The following is a 19,745-nucleotide window of genomic DNA, read 5'->3' as shown; positions in this document are numbered from 1 at the left end:
ACACGGATTGATATTACTAGCCCGTGCCTCCTAAAAACTTTGTCGACACGATGTATTAATACAACTAACGTTTATACTGCGAGGCCAATTATTCATTATAACACAAGACTGTCCTTTTTGATGACTATATCTTAGAACATAAGGACAAAAAACAAGAAAAAAAAAGAAAATAGCATCATGTCACTGCTGGAATATGTTTCCTTTTATCGTTTTTTTTTTTTCGTGTTTTTGCTGATTAAAAATGGCAAGTTGTTTGACACGAATGTTGCCGAAGATGATTATCGCAGAACATATTCCAACTGAAAGTATTGCATCTGTGTTAAGCGAATTTCTGTTTTGTAGAAGAGTCTCTCACATCATTGTCTTCTAGTTTTTTTGTGCATGCTTTAGCTGCTTGCATCGTGCACTTTACGAGTGCAACGCTGTAAATGGGACATGAAGTTGTAACTGTGAAATATAAGTCTTGTCCATATCAGTAATATATATATATACATATATGCATTTATTATATACCCCTCTCTTCTTAAGTTTGCCTATTGTAAAACCCCAATTGCACATTAACTTATTACGTATATTATTAAGAGAAGATCACGATGCAAATTAATTACACTGTTACGCGATTGATAAACAAACGAATGAATCACAATGTCTCATATCTCCTTACGCTACTCGTATAACATAATATAGTTTGATATAAATTACTTGAATAACTCTTTGGCGAATCATTGTGTACGCATACATTTGGCAGCAAATAAAATGCATAAAAATCTTGTGTAGGAATTAAAATCAGCAATTTCGTAATTAATAAATAAATCACGCCGTGTTAAATATTTATTTCATTAACTTGGCCATATAAATTTACATGGATGGAAAGAAAAGTAATAACAAATCGGTACTTGTCTGATATCTAAAGAATGTGTTATCACGCTCTTACGAAACGTGCGAACGAAAAATGGTAGCAGTAGAAATAATTGCCTGCAAGTGTCCCTGTAGACGTTTGAAATTTTATTTATTTTTATTCCCATTAGTGATTATTCGATTGTAAGAACTAGAGCGGTTTTCGTGGATGATTATGGCATTAGTGTGTATATATATGTATATATATATCTATATCTATCTATCTATATCGCAAGAAGATTATGTCCTACTTCCCCTACTAACTTCTTTTCTTTTCGATGTCCCAGGACTGGTAACCATGTCGGGACAGGGCAGCAGCGGTAGCAGCGGCGGTGGCAGTCTGCAGCAGATGCAAGCGTCGAATCTCCCTGGTGGTGGCTACCAGCCCATGGACTGCGAGTCTTCACCCCGTCATACGGGCAGTCGGCGTGCCATAACAACGGGCTACCCATCAACGTCATCCACTGGGGTGTCCACGTCCGCCGGGATGTCCATGCAATCCATGGACAGCTCTCTGATACAGAGCTCTCTTGGATCGTACAATAGCCTAATTCTTCCTGGTATACCCCACCTGATGACCTCGCCGATGATTCAGCAGCAGAACTTTTACAACTACGGCTACTCGGCTACTGATACCCACAGTATGGTCAGACAGCCATCAACGGTGTCGTCCGGTAACCAGCGAGATCCAGAGAGAGAAGATAGCCCGATGGTCGGGGTATGCGTCCAACAGAGCCCAGTCGCTATCCACTAAGTGGCAAGAAGGGACAACTGACGGTGGACAATACAGTTTGTCGCGAACGCAAGACCGTGAAAAAGATGAGTAGCTGATTTACAGAGATGGCATGCCTTGAGAATGGATGTTATGCTACATATAATGTGGCATTGAGAAGAAAACGACAGAAGAACGGATAAATGGCATGTTGAACATCTTGAAAGTCGTTCCCCGATGCTGCTTTCTCATCACAGAGTCAAAAAGAAATAAGAAATAAAACACGTTGTCTTGCGATTAGTCTCAACTTCGGCAGTGAATTCAAGAAATTTTTCGGACATGTTGGTTTGGCTGAACAATTCTGAAAAATGCAAATAAAATTTCCCGGAAAATCCAAAGAAATAATCGTAAATCACAAAGCCCAAAACTCTCTGTGTATCAAGAGATCATAGAAACGAAAAAGTACCCTAAGCTTGGCGGCGTTAACGACTGTATGAGAAATCTTAAGAGTAGAGGAGAAAGCGATGGGAGAAAAAAGAGGGGGAACCTCTAATTTCTGTTGCGTTGCTGAATTTTTCGTATTTTTTATCAAGCTGACTGGCCCTATGTTGAGAGTGGCTATATGTGTCTAACACGGAAGATGTTGACGAAAGCTTCGAGCATGGACAGACAGTAATGGTCTAGTGAGGATGAACCCAGCTGGCCTCTCGGGTCCTGCCCGATTTCCACAGACACTCTTAGCAGGTTTTTTAGCAGAAACGGCTGAGCGGAAAACTTTCGGCAACCAAACTGTGTGGCCTAGAGAGCTAAAAAGTGATAATTACTATTATTACCGCGTAAAAAAAAGAAAGAGGAAGTAAGAATTACCAATGTAAGCATGTACTCCAATAGAGTTTTATACACGATGTCACACGAATGTAAACGGTTTAGCAAGTACTTGCGAGCAAACAGTCGCGTCGACTGCTAGTTATTTGTACAATACACTTAGGTGAATGATAAGAGTGCAGCTTTAGGGTTTAGCTTTTAAGTGTGAGGAGGTAAAACACACACATACAAACACAGATATTGTAAAACTTAAATCTTTTATTTACTTTAATGGAAGACAAGGATGTTGCAAACGTCAGTTTGTTGTTGAACAAGGACTCTAAACAAACGAGGTTTGCGCGGCTTAACAACAATACATATTTATACATAAAAAAACGCAGTAATAAGAAAGTTAAAAAAGCAGCATACACGTAAAATCGAGAATGATATAATCATACAAAGAACCTAGATACTTTATAATAAACAATACGCGCGTACTCGCATACACACGTGTTTCCAACGCTAATCGTCATTGATTTTTGCCGTTTTGCCCCGATGGTCGCTGCGCTTATGCCATTCGCACCAATTGTAATGTAGGCTCTTTATTTCTATAGAGGATTCTACTTTCATTTGGCCAAAATATTTTAAATCTTTAAAATGCGATCTTTTTATTATTTATGTATTATAAGACTAGATGACGAACAAAAATAGAAGCTAATAATTTCTTTCTTATTATCATCAACCACATTTTTGTCATCATGAAACTACCAATTGTAAGTGTAGTATAGTACCTGAAGGCAGACCATTAAAATGCAACTATAATCCCTGTACCATCCAGATGTTACAAAGGAAAAAAAGTATGACTTTTAATAGAAAATAATAATATATGCTGTAAAAAGAAAGAAATCTAAAGAATTATGCATGTTGCTTTTCTATAATCACGATAACGAAATATGGAAATACCAAGTCTGTTTACAAGGTATATTTGATATATTTGCGGCTTTTTATACTCTTTCATACAAAAGAGATTACATGAATGGAGACTTTAAGATTTAGAGAATAATTTATCTGTGGATTATGTCATTTATTACATTATATATTGGACAAGCATAATCTTTTTTTGTTGACGGATCTTTACTGATTTACTATTATTAATTTGTTTTAAGACGTTCTAATATCTAATTTTAATTGTCTTTTTATGTGGTCTCCGATAAATGAAGCTACATGTATAATTCTCAATATAACCGTCATCTTTAACGTTTTAATTGCGATATCTTTTTTGTACGAAAATTTTAATGCGTAAATATAAAGCAGCGGCAAAGCAATTTCGTCTGCATGACTGCGACTGTTGTCAAAAGAGCTTGGCCAAAAAAAAAGGTATTAGACGACCAAGAGAATTCTTACAATGTATTTTCTGGAAAAGTAACGAGTCTCACTGTGAAATTTAGATTTGAATTCTTGTTGTATTAGTTGTAAATATATGAGAAATATAAGATACTTTCGAGTAGCTGAGAAAAGTCTAACGTTTCACAAGCCATTCGATCTGCTAAGAATCATTTTATTCGTGCGGCCTTTCGAATGATTTGTATATTTTTATACACCTGCAATACAAGAACATTTGCAGATACGATTTAATGAGATATACACGAGACGATTCTATATTGCAACTCAGATGTTGAAGTTTGTTATACTCGAATTTATAATAAGTTACCGAACGAAAACAAATTTTCTAACAATATCTAATAATATGTAAATCAACCAACGGACAAATAGGAATACGAAGCCCACTGACACTTGTACCATAAATGTTTTTATATCGCATTGAGATTTACGGCAATCGGTGCTTAAGATACATTAAATTTCAAGAGTCGTAATGAGTCTGTGTTGTGATTAGATAGCTCGAAAGCAATGCTTAAAATAGATAGATTCGCTATGACATAAATAAATACCTAAAGAGAGAAGAGAGAACAGTTCTCCGAAAAAAATCATCTAAAAAAAGAGGAAACGTAAAAACGGGATATGTCGCACCTTACCTCAATGACCTTTTTGATAATTTCCGCAGTTGAAGTTGTACAGGATATGATTTATTAGGTGTAGAGAGATTAAATGGCGGGAAGTTCAGGATTTTCTGTGACAAATTCTGAGCGTCCTCGCAAATAATACCTTGTTGAACGGCAAAAATCAGTACGCTCTATAAATATAGACAATGTGCGATATATATATATATATATATATAAAATATATATATGTGTATATAATATATAAATATATAAAATATATATAATATATATTATATACAATGTGTATAATATATAATATAAATATATTAAATATTATACATATTTATTATATTATATATATATATATATATATATATATATATATATATATATATATATATATATCATGTGCCCTCTTCCGAATTCATCTTGTTACACGCTGTGCTCACTAGTCCTGCAAACAATCCGATGTTCACGACATTTTCAAAGAGAAACGTCATTTAGAAAAGCCTCTGTATGTTTTTTCAAAACTATTTTTTATCGTTGGGAAACATGAATTATTTTGGCAATTGCGTTTTAGCGCGACAATGATGAGTACGCGCGAGACATTTCTCGCATCGGGATAGCTCGTACGGAGGCACTCGATACCGGTCCTTTCTCCAACGAAGAGAAGTGTGCATAAAACGACTAACAACGGACTCTTGGGCACAGCGCCGCGTTTGATAATGCATCGAAGCGCATCGTTCTCCTTTCGACGGCATTGTTGATTTTAACTGAATGATTATTATCGTTTACCTGTAGCAAAGTGATCGATCGGTTATAACGACGCACGGCCTGCCAAGAAGAACGCGCGATTGGCGTGTAACTTTTAAACTGTAAAACTGCGATGATGGAAATGTGACATGTAACGCTAGAACTAAGTCGCAATTAAATTAATTAACGACCATCGTTACAATCACTTGGCGTACTCGAGACACACTCTCCACCAAGACGTGAAATAAAGTTCAGTAGATTGATCTAACACTGCGATATAATCCTGACAGCACATGATATCCATAGAACGTCTGTAAAACTTCTATGGACATTGTACATCCTTAGATTGTCCTGTAGACGTTTTTAGGAGGTCTGTACTGTATGGAATTCGTGCGTCAGTATTCATATTAATTCCTGGAAAATTATTTATTAGCGTCAGAGAGCAGGCTCAAGACGATCGATGTTCCTTCCTTCCGTCGACCATATCGACGATTCCTGAAAAACTTATCTTCGAGAGACGCTGTTCGGTGCGAGAAGCTATCGAGAAGTCTGTCGAGCACAGTTCCATAACGCGTATAATCGAAATTTCTTCCATCTGACGCAAAACAGGAAATTACTCGTGCTGAGGTTCACGTGAAAGTTAAAACATATACCGGTCACGTTCTTCATTGGCAGACAGTGAGTTTTTAGCGAAGCTAAAGGATACCGCCGGCGTCCAAGCCGAACAAGTTTAGGGACAATTTTTTCACGACAGTCGCGGTAGGGTACGATTCTCGAATCGGGAGAAATAGCAATTTAAAACGATGTAAGACGCATCGAACGCTGCGAGGCGAGGTAAACGAGCTGTGCGAAATAGAAATTTTTTTTGTTTGTGCGAGAGAGAAAGAGAGAGAGAGAGAGAGAGAGAGAGAGAGGATGTGGTGAGGAGTGCGTTTTTTAAAAACGCTAGTGCAGCAGTCCTCCCAATGGGAGAAGGAAAGCCCGGCGAACAGGACGAGAACTCCCCTTTAGGATTCCTTTCGCTTTCCGATACGCGTTTTATTTCGAGTTCGAGAGCCACTGTCTCGGGATGAATTTGTCCACTCCATTCAGCTGTCGCAAAAATGCAAAGTATTTAAGCCAATTAGCAGACAACAGAGATGTATACATTTAATAGCGTAAGAGCCGGCCGTGACTCATGTTCCAAATGATTTGTTAACTGCATACGCACACATGCATATATATATATATATATATATATATATATATATATATATATATATATTTATTTATTTATTTTACATGAAGAGAACTTCATTTACAGAAAGATCATGAGAAAAACGATAACGGAAACCGATTTATATTTTAATTATTATTTATCTTAGCTAACGTATATGCGACATTTGCGCATTATTCGCATATTTTTACACATTTGTAGCGCGAAAGCGATTTTCCGACGAGCTTTCTTGATCATTTGTTGCCCAGCGTAATATTAAAATCACCTGTCGATTTATTTTACTGTTCACTTTTTACCTTTCGTGCTCTTCGAGCGACACGATTATCGTAATTCTCAAGTTTTGTACCATAAGCATCTATTTGTTTTCCTGTTCTTCAGTAAAAAGAAGATATAGGTCCGTCATTGAAACACTAATATCTGTATATATTGAAATCTCCTTAAAATCTCAACGAATAATTTGGGCAATGAAGGATTGACGTATTTATGAATTTTTGTTCGCGCATGTAATTTGTTAAATTGTCAATCGGTGTCGTGGAAAATCTTTCTTCCATGTGCTTCGCTCGCGCTTTTTCTTTACGTTTTGGCAAGGATGGGAAGTAACAAATTACAAGTAACGCTGATACCGTTACATTTTTATAATACAGAGTTGTTACATTAGTTTGTTCGGCCTACCCTATTTCAATGAAATATATATTTTTAATGTATGTTTTATTGAAATATGAAGCACACATATTTTAATGAAACATACATTAGAATGTATGTTTTATTGAAAAAAAGGCAAAAGAACCAAAAGAACTTGCGTAACATCCAATATAATGATTTGAATGACGATACAATTTTTCTTACAGTTAATAAATCGTAACTTAACTCGATACGAGTCAACTAACGAGTTACTTTTCAACAAGTAACACGTAATAGTAAAAAGTTACTTGTCCAAAGTGACTGTTCCCGCCTGAGATTACTATTACTATTATAAAAAATTGTAACGTCTTTACCAAATTATTATTATAAAAAAAAAATTGAAAGTATCAGCGACTCGTTGCTTGTAACGCGTTATTTCCCATCTCTGCGTTTCAGTTTGTAAACCTAGCGCGAGTCGCACGTGCTGCGACCTTTGAAAAAGTTTGCCCGCAAGGCGCGCTCGCGGGGAAACTTGATCACCAGATCTTTGGAACATGTTGATGCGGCGGGGAAGTAAAGTAACCTAAGTTTCCTAACGTCATGAGTAAAAGCATTGTGTTCAGAAACAAATATTACTATAATACGACTGACAGAGAGAGAGAGAGAGAAAGAGAGAAAGAAAGATGAGAGATGCGCCTGAGAGGCAACGCATAAGCGTTCTTTAAGAATCGAGCATGAAAGGGTGATAATATCTCGATGTCTCGTTCGGCATGCACCAATCGGGACAAAAAAAAAATATAAGGAATGAATGAGACGAGGAGCGAAAAGGAGAGAAAAAACGCGTGTGCCTGCGGATGTATGCGTGCAAGTGAGAGAAAAGAAGCGGAAAAATGTGAATTAAGAAACAAAAAACCGATTTATTAAGATGGAAAAAAAAAAATAATTAACAAAACTCCATGAAGAAAAATGAACTTGTATCTAACGTGTATACATTGTCATAACATTATTATGATGATTATTATAATTATTATTATATATAATAATGTAATTGAAAATTTGAAACGATATTACATAAGGTTAATAATAAACAAAAACATCTTCACCTTCTGCTGTTACCTTTTCTTCCGCTCTGACCTTTCGCGCCGCACCCGATCCGCACCCTTTGCGCGAGAACCGAGGCGTCGTGAAAAGAATAAAACGCGTTCGCGATATAAGTGCCTCCAAGTCCATTTTAAACGTTTGATCCTTCTTCTAGCTGGACGAACAGATTATTGAGACGAGAAAATGCACAAAGTGGCGTGTAAAACGAGCATATTCTATAAAATACGAACGTTAAAATTAAGCGGCACAGATACGGGGTTTTCGAGCGAGTTCAATGCTGTGAGAAGTAAAGAGAAAGAGATTTCATTATAAGATTGCATAATTCTCGCGTTTCATCTTGCATTCGACATTCGTATATCGATTTCATTGTCTATAAATATTGCTAATTAAGTTTATAAAGTGTAACGTTTTAATCGATGAAATTACAATTATTACTGTCAATTAATGTGCTGTTTCAATAATGTGTATATGCACATATACACGCATGTCACGCGTGCACACGCGTGTACGCACACCATAGACTTCAATATATTCAATATATTTAACTAAGTTAAATTAAATAACTGAAATTATTTATTCAAATATTTATTATTAATAATTATTTATCTTTAGGAAATTTATAGTTATTTAATAATAATACATTGAAGTCTGTGACACACGCACGCAATATTATTAAATAACTATAAATTTCCTAAAGATGAATAATTATTAATAATAAATATTTGAATAAATAATTTCAGTTATTTAATATAACTTAGTTAAATAGTGTATTGAAAAATGAAATTGGATAATTTATTAATTCAAATTATTGATCGCCGCAACTGCCGCAAGCTGGCTGATTGTGCAATAAAGTGATTTCCGCGCGCTCCGAAAGAAGTCGCTGATGTAGCTCTCAGCGAGGCAACCGCAACATGTCCGTCTCGCGGGAGAGGAAAGCGTGTCAATTATTAGTGCTTCAATTTTTTAGCGATTACAGCTGGACGAATGGCACCCACGTCAAGGGCACCCACGTCAAGCTAGCCGCGCGAAATTAATCCACAGTAGTGAGCAAGGAAAAATGAGTTTCTCCGTAAAGAAGACCGGCGGCAGAATGTGGCACGAGGCACGCAAGCAGGAGAAGAAGATCCGCGGTATGCTGGTCGATTATCGTCGCAGAGCGGAACGTAGACGGGACTACTACGAGAAAATCGTAAGAAACCTATACGCGACGGATTTTCTTTCTTCGTGTAATTTGGAATGGATCGATACGTCGCGCATTATTTTTTACGTATCTTTCCCTCTACTCCTTGACTTAACCTTCATTATTACGCCTTTTCTCTGTCTTTTTTTTTTACATTTTTTTACATTTTTTTTACATTTTTTTTTTACATTTTTCTTACATAAGATATAATCGTGAGCAGTATTGCCTAGATGTATAACAATTGAACGTTCTTCTGCTTTATTTAGAAATCGGATCCTACTCAATTTCTCCAACTGCACGGTAGACCATGCAAGATACATTTGGATCCAGCGATAGCTGCCGCGGGTGACAGTCCTGCAAATATGTGAGTGCTATGATGTAGATACGATCACTAATACAATAGTTAATTGTTCTTGTTCATCAATAAAGAAAAATATATCATTGACAGGATGCCATGGCAGGGCAATGAAGACAATCTCATAGATCGTTTTGATGTACGAGCACATCTGGACTGGATACCAGAGCCTGTGGATACAATTGATGTTGATATTGCTCTAACGAGCGAAGACAGACACATCAACTACGAGCGCTATCGTATAATTGTGCAAAATGAATTTCTAGGCGGTATGTCGCTTGTCCTCTCACTACAGGAATCTTTTACCAGTTTCTTGTATTTTTGATGGAATGTCTCTTTCACAGTGACTGAAGAGAAATTTCTTCATCAAATACATTTGGAAGAACAGTTTGGTTCGTCGACAAAATTGGATGCTGCAAAGGATAAGAAAAAATCTGCTAATAACGCTGCCATTGGATACAATTATGAAACCGAGGAACCGATACCCGAACCAGTAAAAACTGTGGATCCAGTTATATCGGAGGAAAAGGGAGATGATGAAGATAGCGATATAGATTTAGGTACCATTATTTTGCTTATTGCAATATTTAATACATTATTGACTGGGCATTTTATGCAGAAACTAACGCCTAATTGGCTATTATACTCCTAAATCAATATTGAAACAGGATATGAGTAAATATCAATAATTTATTTGTCTAATTTTGTTGATTTGTCAGGATAGAAATATTACTGTTGTTTCATGCTGATGAAAGATGAGTGAGTCTGAAATGTCTGTAAATGTTGATATAAATTTATTCTTACAAATATAAAATTGAGATTATATATTATAATTTTTTATTCTAACTGACTCGTCTTTGACTTTATTGTTTTTATTTTTGCATATGCATTCATTGATCTTGAGATTGTTTTATTTATTCAAATATGAATAACTTCAAAATTTTGTTTAGAATGTACGAGAGGTCAAAAAAGAGAATAAACAATCACAAATCCTATAATGAAAACTATCAATTTTGAGTCCCAATAACTTTGCACTGTATATAAACTCGTCATTGGCCAATAACGTTTGAGCAATAAAAACCGAGCTAATATGTCTCATTGTCAGTCAATAATGTGTTAGTACTATATATTTTGAAATGCTACATGATATATTAATAATTTTTAACATGATATAATGTTTTTTTTAGATATATGCGTAGATGTATCCCAAATAGAGCCATCTCAGGCACATGAGATGAATTTAGTAGCTCAAAAATATGGACTTTTAGGTGCTGATTACTTTAGTTTTTTAACGCAAGATTTTGAAGAAGCTGAAACCTTGCGACAGGCTCGTAAGCAAGAAGAAGAGAAAGCTATGTACTCGGTAAATAATTAAATTAAAAAAAAGATATCTTTATAATTTTACTTGTGTACAATATATATTACAAATTATAATATGGTATATATAATATTGTATTATATATTATAATAATATTGTATATTATAACTAAATGTTTGAAAATATGCCACATTTTAATGCATTTTTCATTTTAATATGTAATAGGGTCGACGGTCGCGCAGAGAAAGGCGTGCATTCAGAGAAAAGAAGATGATAGGTCGCGTTATGAGTCCACCTAGGTAATAATTCATTACATTTCTACAAATAAATACATTTTTTTACGTATTTGCTTATATAAATTCTTTTTTATTTTAGTTATGCAGCTAGAGAAAGCCCAGAGTATAATCCTTATAGAAAATCCTCTTCCAAATCGCGATCGCGATCCACATCACCTGTAAATACGGGACAGATTACTTACATTACAAGCTTCGGTGGAGAAGAAGAGACTCACGGTAGCACATCACATGTATCTTCGTCGAATTCAAGAAAAGTCAATTATTCGTATCTCAGACGGCGGAGATCAGATAGTCCTCCTTTCAATGATAGAAGTATCAGTAAGAAAATATCCAAGTCCAGGTCAAGAAGTTGTTCACGTTCTGTTAGTAGGACTAAATCATATAGAACACGCGATAGGAAACGAAGTGGATCTAGGATGAGGTGAGTTGCAAGAAAAAGAACGTAATAGACATAGTTAATGTTTTATTTTAATATATTTAATATATCTTAGATCTAGAAGAACGCGCTCAAGACCTCGAAAATACACAAGGTCCCGTACAAGAAGTCGTTCCAGACGATCGCGAACGCGAAGTAAATCACGATCGCGCTGTAGAAGTATCAGCAGATCTCGATCGCGTTCAGTTTCTCGATCGAAGACAAGATCTAGATCACGTTCACGTTTGAAGAGGTCAAGGAGTTCGTCTTCGAGCGCATCGAAATCAAGATCGAGATCTAAATCGCGTAATAGGAGCCATTCCAGAGATAGTTATCGGAAAAGACGTTATTCGCTGTCAAAGTCGAGATCCAAGTCTCGTTCAAGATCGAAGTCTCCATCAAGATCTCGGTCGAGATCGAGAAGTCAATCTAGTTGTAAACGTTCAAGAAGCGATGATAATAAAACACCAGCACTGCCCAGGTAAAGATTTCTTCAGGAATTAACTTTCAAAGATTACATATTATAATGTAAGCGGTATAATTTTTTTTACGTGTAGGTATTACGGCCGACGTGGAAAATCATCAAGTCTTGAACTAGAGCTGTCCGATAACGAAGAAAAATCCAGTCCAGCAGCATCGAAGACACCTATAAATGCAAACGTGTAAGCATTTTATAAGTACAATCTTAATTTTATACGCATAATTATAAATTATTATGCATAGACTTAATTTTTTCTAAATATATTTCAGGAACAAGCCAAAAGCAGGGTTAAGTACAAATTCTGGTGGCGGACACAAAGTCAGTAAGAACCATAACGCTTTCTTAGTCACTTAACGCACAGAGAATAAAGACAAAACATACTTATATAAGTACCATGTCTATATAAGTATAATGTCTATATGTCTTCCTTCTGAACGAAGAACCTCTACAAGCGCGTCTCATTTTTATTATATTACACAACAATATTAATGTGCTGATAGTCTACATTTATTTTTTTTTATTTTTAATTCATTGAGGAGCAGAATTTTAATGTACATGTATTGTTAAAACCACAGAGGACTTAAAAATTTTTAATCGTTATTTTATTTTGAGAGAATTATCGCTGGAACCAATCTATATCAAATTGGCTGCCTTATTATTATCTTTTCTTTTATTCGCTCGTGTATTCGATTGAATAAATAAATTTTTGTGTGACATATATTCAGTTATAATTGGTAATGATATATATATATATATATATATATATATATATATATATATATATATATATATATAATATATACATATTATTAGTGCATACTACATATTATTGTATGTTCAATGTGCACTAGATTTTTAAATTACACCAAAAATATCGATCTCTGGCTTTTTCTTTATAGACTTTTAAGAGCTTTGTATTTTTCAGTCGTTGAAAATTACACCTCAGGAGCGGCTTAAGAAGAAGATGCAGGCATTGTTGAACAGACAATGTAAGTTGATCAAAGAATAACATTATGCATTATGAAGGACAAAAGTGTAAAATAAATTATTTTAGATAAAGCTGATAAAAAGGCCGAGCAGTTAAGAATCGAGAAGATGGAACAACAGAGACAGGATCGGGAAGATGAGATTCGAGAAATGTCTTTGAAACTTCGTAGAAAGTAAATTTTTTTTACGACTTGCGATTCATTAGTTTTTTAAGTTCGTTAACTTAAATAACGACGCCTGAATTCTGTTTTACCTTTCAGACAAAGAGAACGGAGACATCGTTACGAAGGCCACAGTTCTGACACGCGGTCTTCTGTGTCTCGTTCACCAAGTCCGAGTCGTAGTCCACGACATCATACCATACGTCGCGATAGGCGAGATATGGACGCGATAGGCGAGATATGGACGGCGATCGTGAGCGGGATAGGGACAGAGAGAGAGATCGGCGCGTTGATCGCGACCGGAGTAGAACAGAGTCGCGTAGAAGATACAGAGATTCGCCACTTCGTTCGTTGAGTCCGAGAAGCAATCGGTAAAATCCCTCGATTCTAACGCCTAAAGTTACGATTGTCGAGTTGCACCGACAATTCGTATTCATTGGACATTAGCGATTGTGTCTATGTTATGTAGTCCTGATTATTAAAACACAGAAAATTGAGATTAAGCAAATCAAGGCTGATTCAGTGCAACTAAATATAATGACGTAAATTTTATATGGTGCTAAAAAAATCCATGCCATTTTCCGTTATTCCAGAGGCCTAGTCGACTATTGACTTCAGGACACGCACTTAATCTTCCATCCAAATGATTTGAAACCGATGTTTTGAATGCTTCCCGTTCAATTGCATTCTTTCTTTAAACCGTTGTTAATGTCCGAAAGAATCGCTTAAAAGAGGGAATAATATACCGACCTGCCGCAACAATCTACTAAAATGCGTCATGAATTATATACAGCGCGACTTAATCCGATAATATCAGATACATTGAAGTATTTGTATATTACTTTTGCTCGCACCAATTCGCGATGCCTATATAAGAATTAGAAGAATTGCGTGAGAATAGTTAATAGCTCATCGCAAAGATCATGTCTACAGTTATTTTTATTTCACATGCAAAGTAAGGAAACATGTATATTCATGTTATATTCTAGAATTGAGTGCACCCTTCGCTATATGTATCTTTTATTGTTAAATCTTCAATAATAAAGATTTTCATTTTACAACAGGGGAAACGCTGACTATTTTTTATGTCTTTCTTATACCATCAATGAATTACCAAAGATTGAAGACCAAGGAATGTGATATAATTACACTGCAATCTAAACAAATTATTTTATTAAGTCCATCGTTTACAGTTCTGAAATATATATATATATATATGAGCAAAGATACATGTCATACTATGTTAGTAAGATGAATTAATGTTACTTGGGCGTTAGAGAAAAAGAATAAAAATCTAGAATTGGAAAAATTGAAGTAAAATAAATAAACATCGGTTTGAACACCAAATAAAATACTATATAATTAATTTTAAATAAAATAAAATATTGTATAAATAATTATAAATTATAATCTTTGTGAAACTTTTAATGAGTATAATGTATTGTTTTTAATCAGTATTTGTGCTGACGTATAATGAAGACAACTGCTTCCATTGTCTTTGTTATAGCCCTGCCAGGTATGTGCGTTTTCCAGATATTTTTTAGTAGTGTAATATTACGAATGATGAGCGATCTACCCAAGAATCCAAATCGACTTTTGCCTAATACTGTACTGGAAAAGATATTTTATTGAACTTACTGTATCGTTGATCTTTCCTCTTTTTCTTCCCAATGTCTAGTCTTATATATCTATTTCATTTTGAGTGCAGAAAGCAGCACAGTGCAGTTACAAAGAACAGAACTAATATTAATATTATACAAAACCTCTCTCAAGCCTGGTATATTCATAATCTGATCTTATTTCAAATCGTCATAAGTAATGTCTTAATACGGCTCTGTGATTGGTTTATGATGTTACATTTAACTTAAAAATTGATTATGAATACCGGTCTCAGCTGGCTACAAGTGGCTGTTACCTGCTACTTCTGCTCCTGCTACTTCTGCTAGTACTCTTTCCAGTATTGTACAGTTAAATGGAGAGTACATATTTCACGTAATCACAGATTTGATAAAAAATTGTTTAGTCACAAGCTATTTAGACAAAAGTCTATTGCAGAAGATCAAAATGACACCAATAAGATTTGCAATTTTAACTGGTAATATATTACGTGGAATCATTTTTAAAAGCTTTCTTATATATATATTGATAAAAATTAATGAAAGTTTATAAGATATTTTAGTTATGTATGCGTATGGAGACTAATTTAATACTTAATGCTCGCCTTAGGACATTTGTAGTCTGCATTTTTTTTTTCTCGAAATGTCTTGTCAGTTATAATTAGCAATAACATTTATATATAATTTTTTAAATTAATAATTACACAAATACTTTCTAGAGATGTTAAAGTACACGTAAGAGTCATTTAATTTTTATGTACTTGTAAAAGTAATGAAAATTAATAACAAACATGAATGATTCATGGCATGCTGTAAGGAATTGAAAAATAAAGGTGTGCATCAAATGTTAAATACAGTTATATTGTATTTCTATCTTTAATTAATAATTTTTAATTAATTTTATATAAGTCTTAATAATTTGCTTTTATTTATAAGAAGCTTTCATTTATGTTTAATATATAAATTTGTTACATATTGCACGTTTTTTGTATTGTAATGATTCTACAAATAATTATGACAAACTCATGTGACATGTACAACATAATTAGAATCGAGAAAAGGATAACAACAGTCATAGCATAATCTTAATGCTCAATAATATTTCTTAAATAATTTAATATATTTTTTTCTAGTTTGTCAAACATCCTGCTGTGACTGTTGTTGGTTTTTTCTCTAACGATTCCATTATATTTTTTTAGTAAGTGACAGTTGTGCCAGTGGTGAGAAAATAGATGAAAGTGGACCTGGATTAAAAATGTTTATCAGCAGTGCAGAAAAAATAATAGGAGATGTTTCTTACATGGCTATTGTGGAAGATAACGAAGCGTCAATAATGGTAGCTATAATGTAGTTGAAATTTTAACAATTTTTTTTAATATTTTGATTTTGTTATTACATATTTGTACTGCCTTGACTTGTAGGAATATTTAATCCACTGGAGTGATCAAAGAAAAACTGACGTCATTCTTACCACTGGTGGCACAGGATTTTCCAGGAGAGATGTTACTCCCGAGGCAACCAGGAAAGTTATCGATAAAGAAGCTCCTGGATTGTCTGTAGCGATGCTCGAGGCGAGTCTAAAAATCACCCCCTTGGCAATGCTTTCTCGGTAAAGTCACTAAGTTACTATATTTACACTGAAATCTCTTTAAAGCTACAACTTATAATATTTTCAGAGCTGTATGTGGAATACGAAAAAGGACCCTAATTATTAATTTACCAGGTTCACATAAGGCTGCAATAGAATGCTTTACTGCAATCGCGCCTGCCATTCCGCATGCCGTAGATTTGATCTTGGACAATAAAGCAAAAGTTAAAGATACGCATAATGTTGTGCAACATAATGTTACATCTTGTTCGCACAATACTTCTTGTAGAATTCCAGTGAGATATTTTATTTTATTTTGAAAACAAAATAATTTTACATGAAATTGTGTAGTAAAATTAGATAGTTTCAGACGAACTTCGAGAATGTGACAACACGCCTTAGAGAATCTCCATTTCCTATGATTTCTGTGGAAGAAGCAGTGAGAATAATATGTATGAGTGTAGATGAAAAAAGAATTGTAGAGACTGTGAATGTGAAAGATGCTTACGGTAGAATATTATCTGAGGATGTATATTCCAATTGCGATCTTCCACCATTCAGAGCTTCCATAAAAGACGGATATGCAGTGTTAGCGAGCGATGGAAAGGGCAGAAGAAAGGTGTTGAGTAGTGTGCAAGCAGGGACCGCTGTAAGTCATAATAACAAATATTTAATGCCATACATAGAAGATAGTAAATGAAAATAATAATAGAAGTAATATAGACCAATATGTGAAAATACGTTTAATGAAATAATAGCCTTATTGATCATAACTGGATCTTTGTGCTAAATATTTCTTGAGTAACTTTATATACATTTTCAACTTTGTCAAACTATGCCCCGAATTAATTTTCAGTTTTATAACACAGATTTAAGTTGAAATAAGAATAGTAAACGTCACAATATTAAATTGATACTCACTTTAATAATAATAATGATGATAATAAGCACTTATCCCTTTCCCAAATATTATAAAGTAAAATGTATGTAAAATCACACAAGAAATATTGGCACGAAGATCCAGTAAGATTCGAATAAGACTATTGATTAATACACTTTTTTAGCCTCTTCTTCTAGTGTCTATTGAACGTGGCACTTGCGTACGCGTGAATACTGGAGCGCCTGTTCCCGATGGTAAACAATTGTAATTAAATTTATATTGATTTACTCACGATAAACGATTTACATCTTTTTTTGCCTGATTGTAGAAGCAACAGCGGTTGTACAAGTTGAGGACACAAAGTTAATATCAAAAAGCGTTGACAACATGGAAGAAATGGAAATTGAGATAATGACTGTACCTCAAGAAGGACAAGATATCAGGTACAAGGCTCAATAAGCTTTGTCATTCTTAAAAAAGGTTTTATTTTATTTTTGGTAGAAATTTATTTATTATTTGTGTTTATTATTGTTTGTTATTGAAGACCTATTGGTTCCGATATAAAAAAAGGAAGCTTAGTATTAAATTCAAACACGTGTATTGGTTCAGCGGAAATGGGACTTCTGATGGCTTGCGGCAGGAAGCATGTTACAGTTACTAAACATCCAGATATAGGTATATTGTCAACAGGAGACGAATTACAGGAAGCTGGAGAGCCTTTGAAACCAGGAAAGGTCTACGACAGCAACAAAATAACTCTCATTTCACTATTAAAAGAGAATGGCTTTGATTCTTTGGATTTCGGAATTGCAGTTGACAAGTATGTCAAAATTTATTCTCAGCACATTGTATTATATTTTTTTATTATATTTATTAACCTTAGAGTATTACTCATACTTTTCTTAATATTAATCTAGAAAATTCACTTACAAAATTAAGAATTTTCTATTACTTTTTTCTGTTTTACAGGTAGCTAGATGTTAGAATAACTAAGCTAATATTATTTTAATGTAAGCGTATTAAATGTTTAAGGTACCAAAATTTTAGTAACGAAAACTACTAAACTTGAATTAGTACTTCGATAAAAATTTACCAAATATTATATATAAACACTCGAAGGTTAATGAAGTGATTTATTAATATAGTGATAAAGAATCAATATTAAATTTATTATTAATATAATATATAATATTATAGTGTTGATCAGATGATAAACAAAATTAAGGAGGCTCTAGAAAAAGTAGATGTACTTGTGACAACAGGCTCCGTGTCAATGGGTGACAAAGATTTGTTGAAGCCAATTTTAGAGACATATTTCAAAGCTACAATACACTTTGGTACCCTTTTTTTAATCATGTTTAAATTAATGTATTTAAATATATGTTTCTTGTACGAAATATTAAATGTATTCTCTCAAAGGGCGTGTAAATATGAAACCGGGAAAACCAACAACATTTGCAACGTGCACGTATTTAGATAAAAAGAAATATTTCCTTTGTTTGCCGGGAAATCCGGTGTCAGCCACCGTTACTGCACATTTGTTTCTCTTACCGCTTTTGAACGAGATGCGCAACGACTCATCGGAGCCGGTTATAGTGCAAGCTGCGGTTTGTCTCATATCATCATTACAATTTGTGAAACGGTAATGCGGCACGATAAGTGTAAAATGTTGTTTTAACATTACAGTTAACGTCGTCATACAATTTGGATTCACGTCCCGAATATGCAAGAGTGATCTTGAAGTGGAATAACAAAGAAATGCTTCCATTGGCTTACAGCACGGGAAATCAAATCAGTAGTAAATTACTCAGTTGCAAAGGTGCTAATGCGCTTCTAATGTTACCGGGGCGAACAGAGAAGAAACAGATGTTGAGTAAAGCCGACATTGTACCAGCAATGCTTATTGGTTTTAAATAGTTTTCAATAAGATATCACAAGTTCTTCTAGTTAGAAATATATACGCTTAAAATATACATAAGAAATATGTATTCATATGAACTTATTTTCTAATAATATTTCCAGAAAATTATTTTTCGAATATATTTTGTAGATTTTTGCCTCGAAATACAGTTTGCATAAAAGTATTGATGTTTATCCATTTTTTATTATGCTTGTAGACTGTTAATTCTTCATGAAAAAAAATTATTTTGTTATCTATTCTATGATACACAATAATTTTAAATATTCAAATTTTTGAATAAAAATATATAGAATTAATATTGTTTCTGACACGTCTCAAACGTTTTATACATATTGAAAGTAAAAAGAAAATTAAAAATAACAAAATTACCATTAAATTTTTGTTTAAATTTTTTAATTGTGAATGTTTAAGTATTCACATACTATAGGCACTTTTTACATGAT

The 19,745-nt window shown here is 34.1% G+C and overlaps 3 protein-coding genes across 5 annotated transcripts in view; all 3 read left to right on the top strand.

Annotated features, from left to right (window-relative positions):
- Positions 1 to 4,359, top strand: part of LOC105207968 (serine/threonine-protein kinase minibrain) — an 87,705-nt gene extending 83,346 nt beyond the window's left edge. The window contains 1 exon segment of the mRNA XM_039453004.1: positions 1,185 to 4,359. Coding sequence (XP_039308938.1) covers positions 1,185 to 1,651 — 467 coding nt within the window. The 3' untranslated portion in view covers positions 1,652 to 4,359.
- A 4,747-nt stretch (positions 4,360 to 9,106) lies between these two features.
- LOC105207969 (CLK4-associating serine/arginine rich protein) lies at positions 9,107 to 14,367 on the top strand. The gene is given in 15 exon segments (XM_039452425.1): positions 9,107 to 9,293; positions 9,551 to 9,648; positions 9,733 to 9,908; positions 9,984 to 10,199; positions 10,827 to 11,002; positions 11,183 to 11,256; positions 11,333 to 11,674; positions 11,745 to 12,149; positions 12,226 to 12,330; positions 12,419 to 12,467; positions 13,075 to 13,138; positions 13,204 to 13,309; positions 13,397 to 13,520; positions 13,523 to 13,668; positions 13,891 to 14,367. Coding segments are annotated over 15 exon segments (2,232 nt in total). The 5' UTR covers positions 9,107 to 9,161; the 3' UTR covers positions 13,910 to 14,367.
- Positions 14,368 to 15,231: 864 nt separating this feature from the next.
- Positions 15,232 to 19,465, top strand: LOC105207970 (gephyrin). Of its 3 annotated transcripts, XM_026130161.2 has the most exons (12): positions 15,232 to 15,392; positions 15,633 to 15,746; positions 16,113 to 16,249; positions 16,335 to 16,522; positions 16,590 to 16,797; positions 16,866 to 17,150; positions 17,566 to 17,635; positions 17,710 to 17,824; positions 17,926 to 18,201; positions 18,579 to 18,718; positions 18,801 to 18,988; positions 19,068 to 19,465. In XM_026130161.2, the coding sequence occupies exons 2-12, from the start codon at positions 15,716 to 15,718 to the stop codon at positions 19,296 to 19,298; spliced, it is 1,869 nt and encodes a 622-aa protein (XP_025985946.2). In that variant the 5' UTR covers positions 15,232 to 15,392; positions 15,633 to 15,715; the 3' UTR covers positions 19,299 to 19,465. The 3 variants fall into 3 exon arrangements, with proteins under 3 accessions (XP_025985946.2, XP_011175977.2, XP_011175975.2); XM_011177675.3 differs by lacking the exon at positions 15,633 to 15,746 and having other exon boundaries at positions 16,872 to 17,150; XM_011177673.3 differs by lacking the exon at positions 15,633 to 15,746.
- The last annotated feature ends 280 nt before the right edge of the window (positions 19,466 to 19,745 follow it).

The sequence above is a fragment of the Solenopsis invicta genome, chromosome 8 (genome assembly GCF_016802725.1).
Source record: "Solenopsis invicta isolate M01_SB chromosome 8, UNIL_Sinv_3.0, whole genome shotgun sequence".
NCBI classification, from domain to species: Eukaryota; Metazoa; Arthropoda; class Insecta; order Hymenoptera; family Formicidae; genus Solenopsis; species Solenopsis invicta.
The sequence above is the reverse complement of the archived record's forward strand: the minus strand, read 5'-3'. Positions and strand labels throughout refer to the sequence as shown.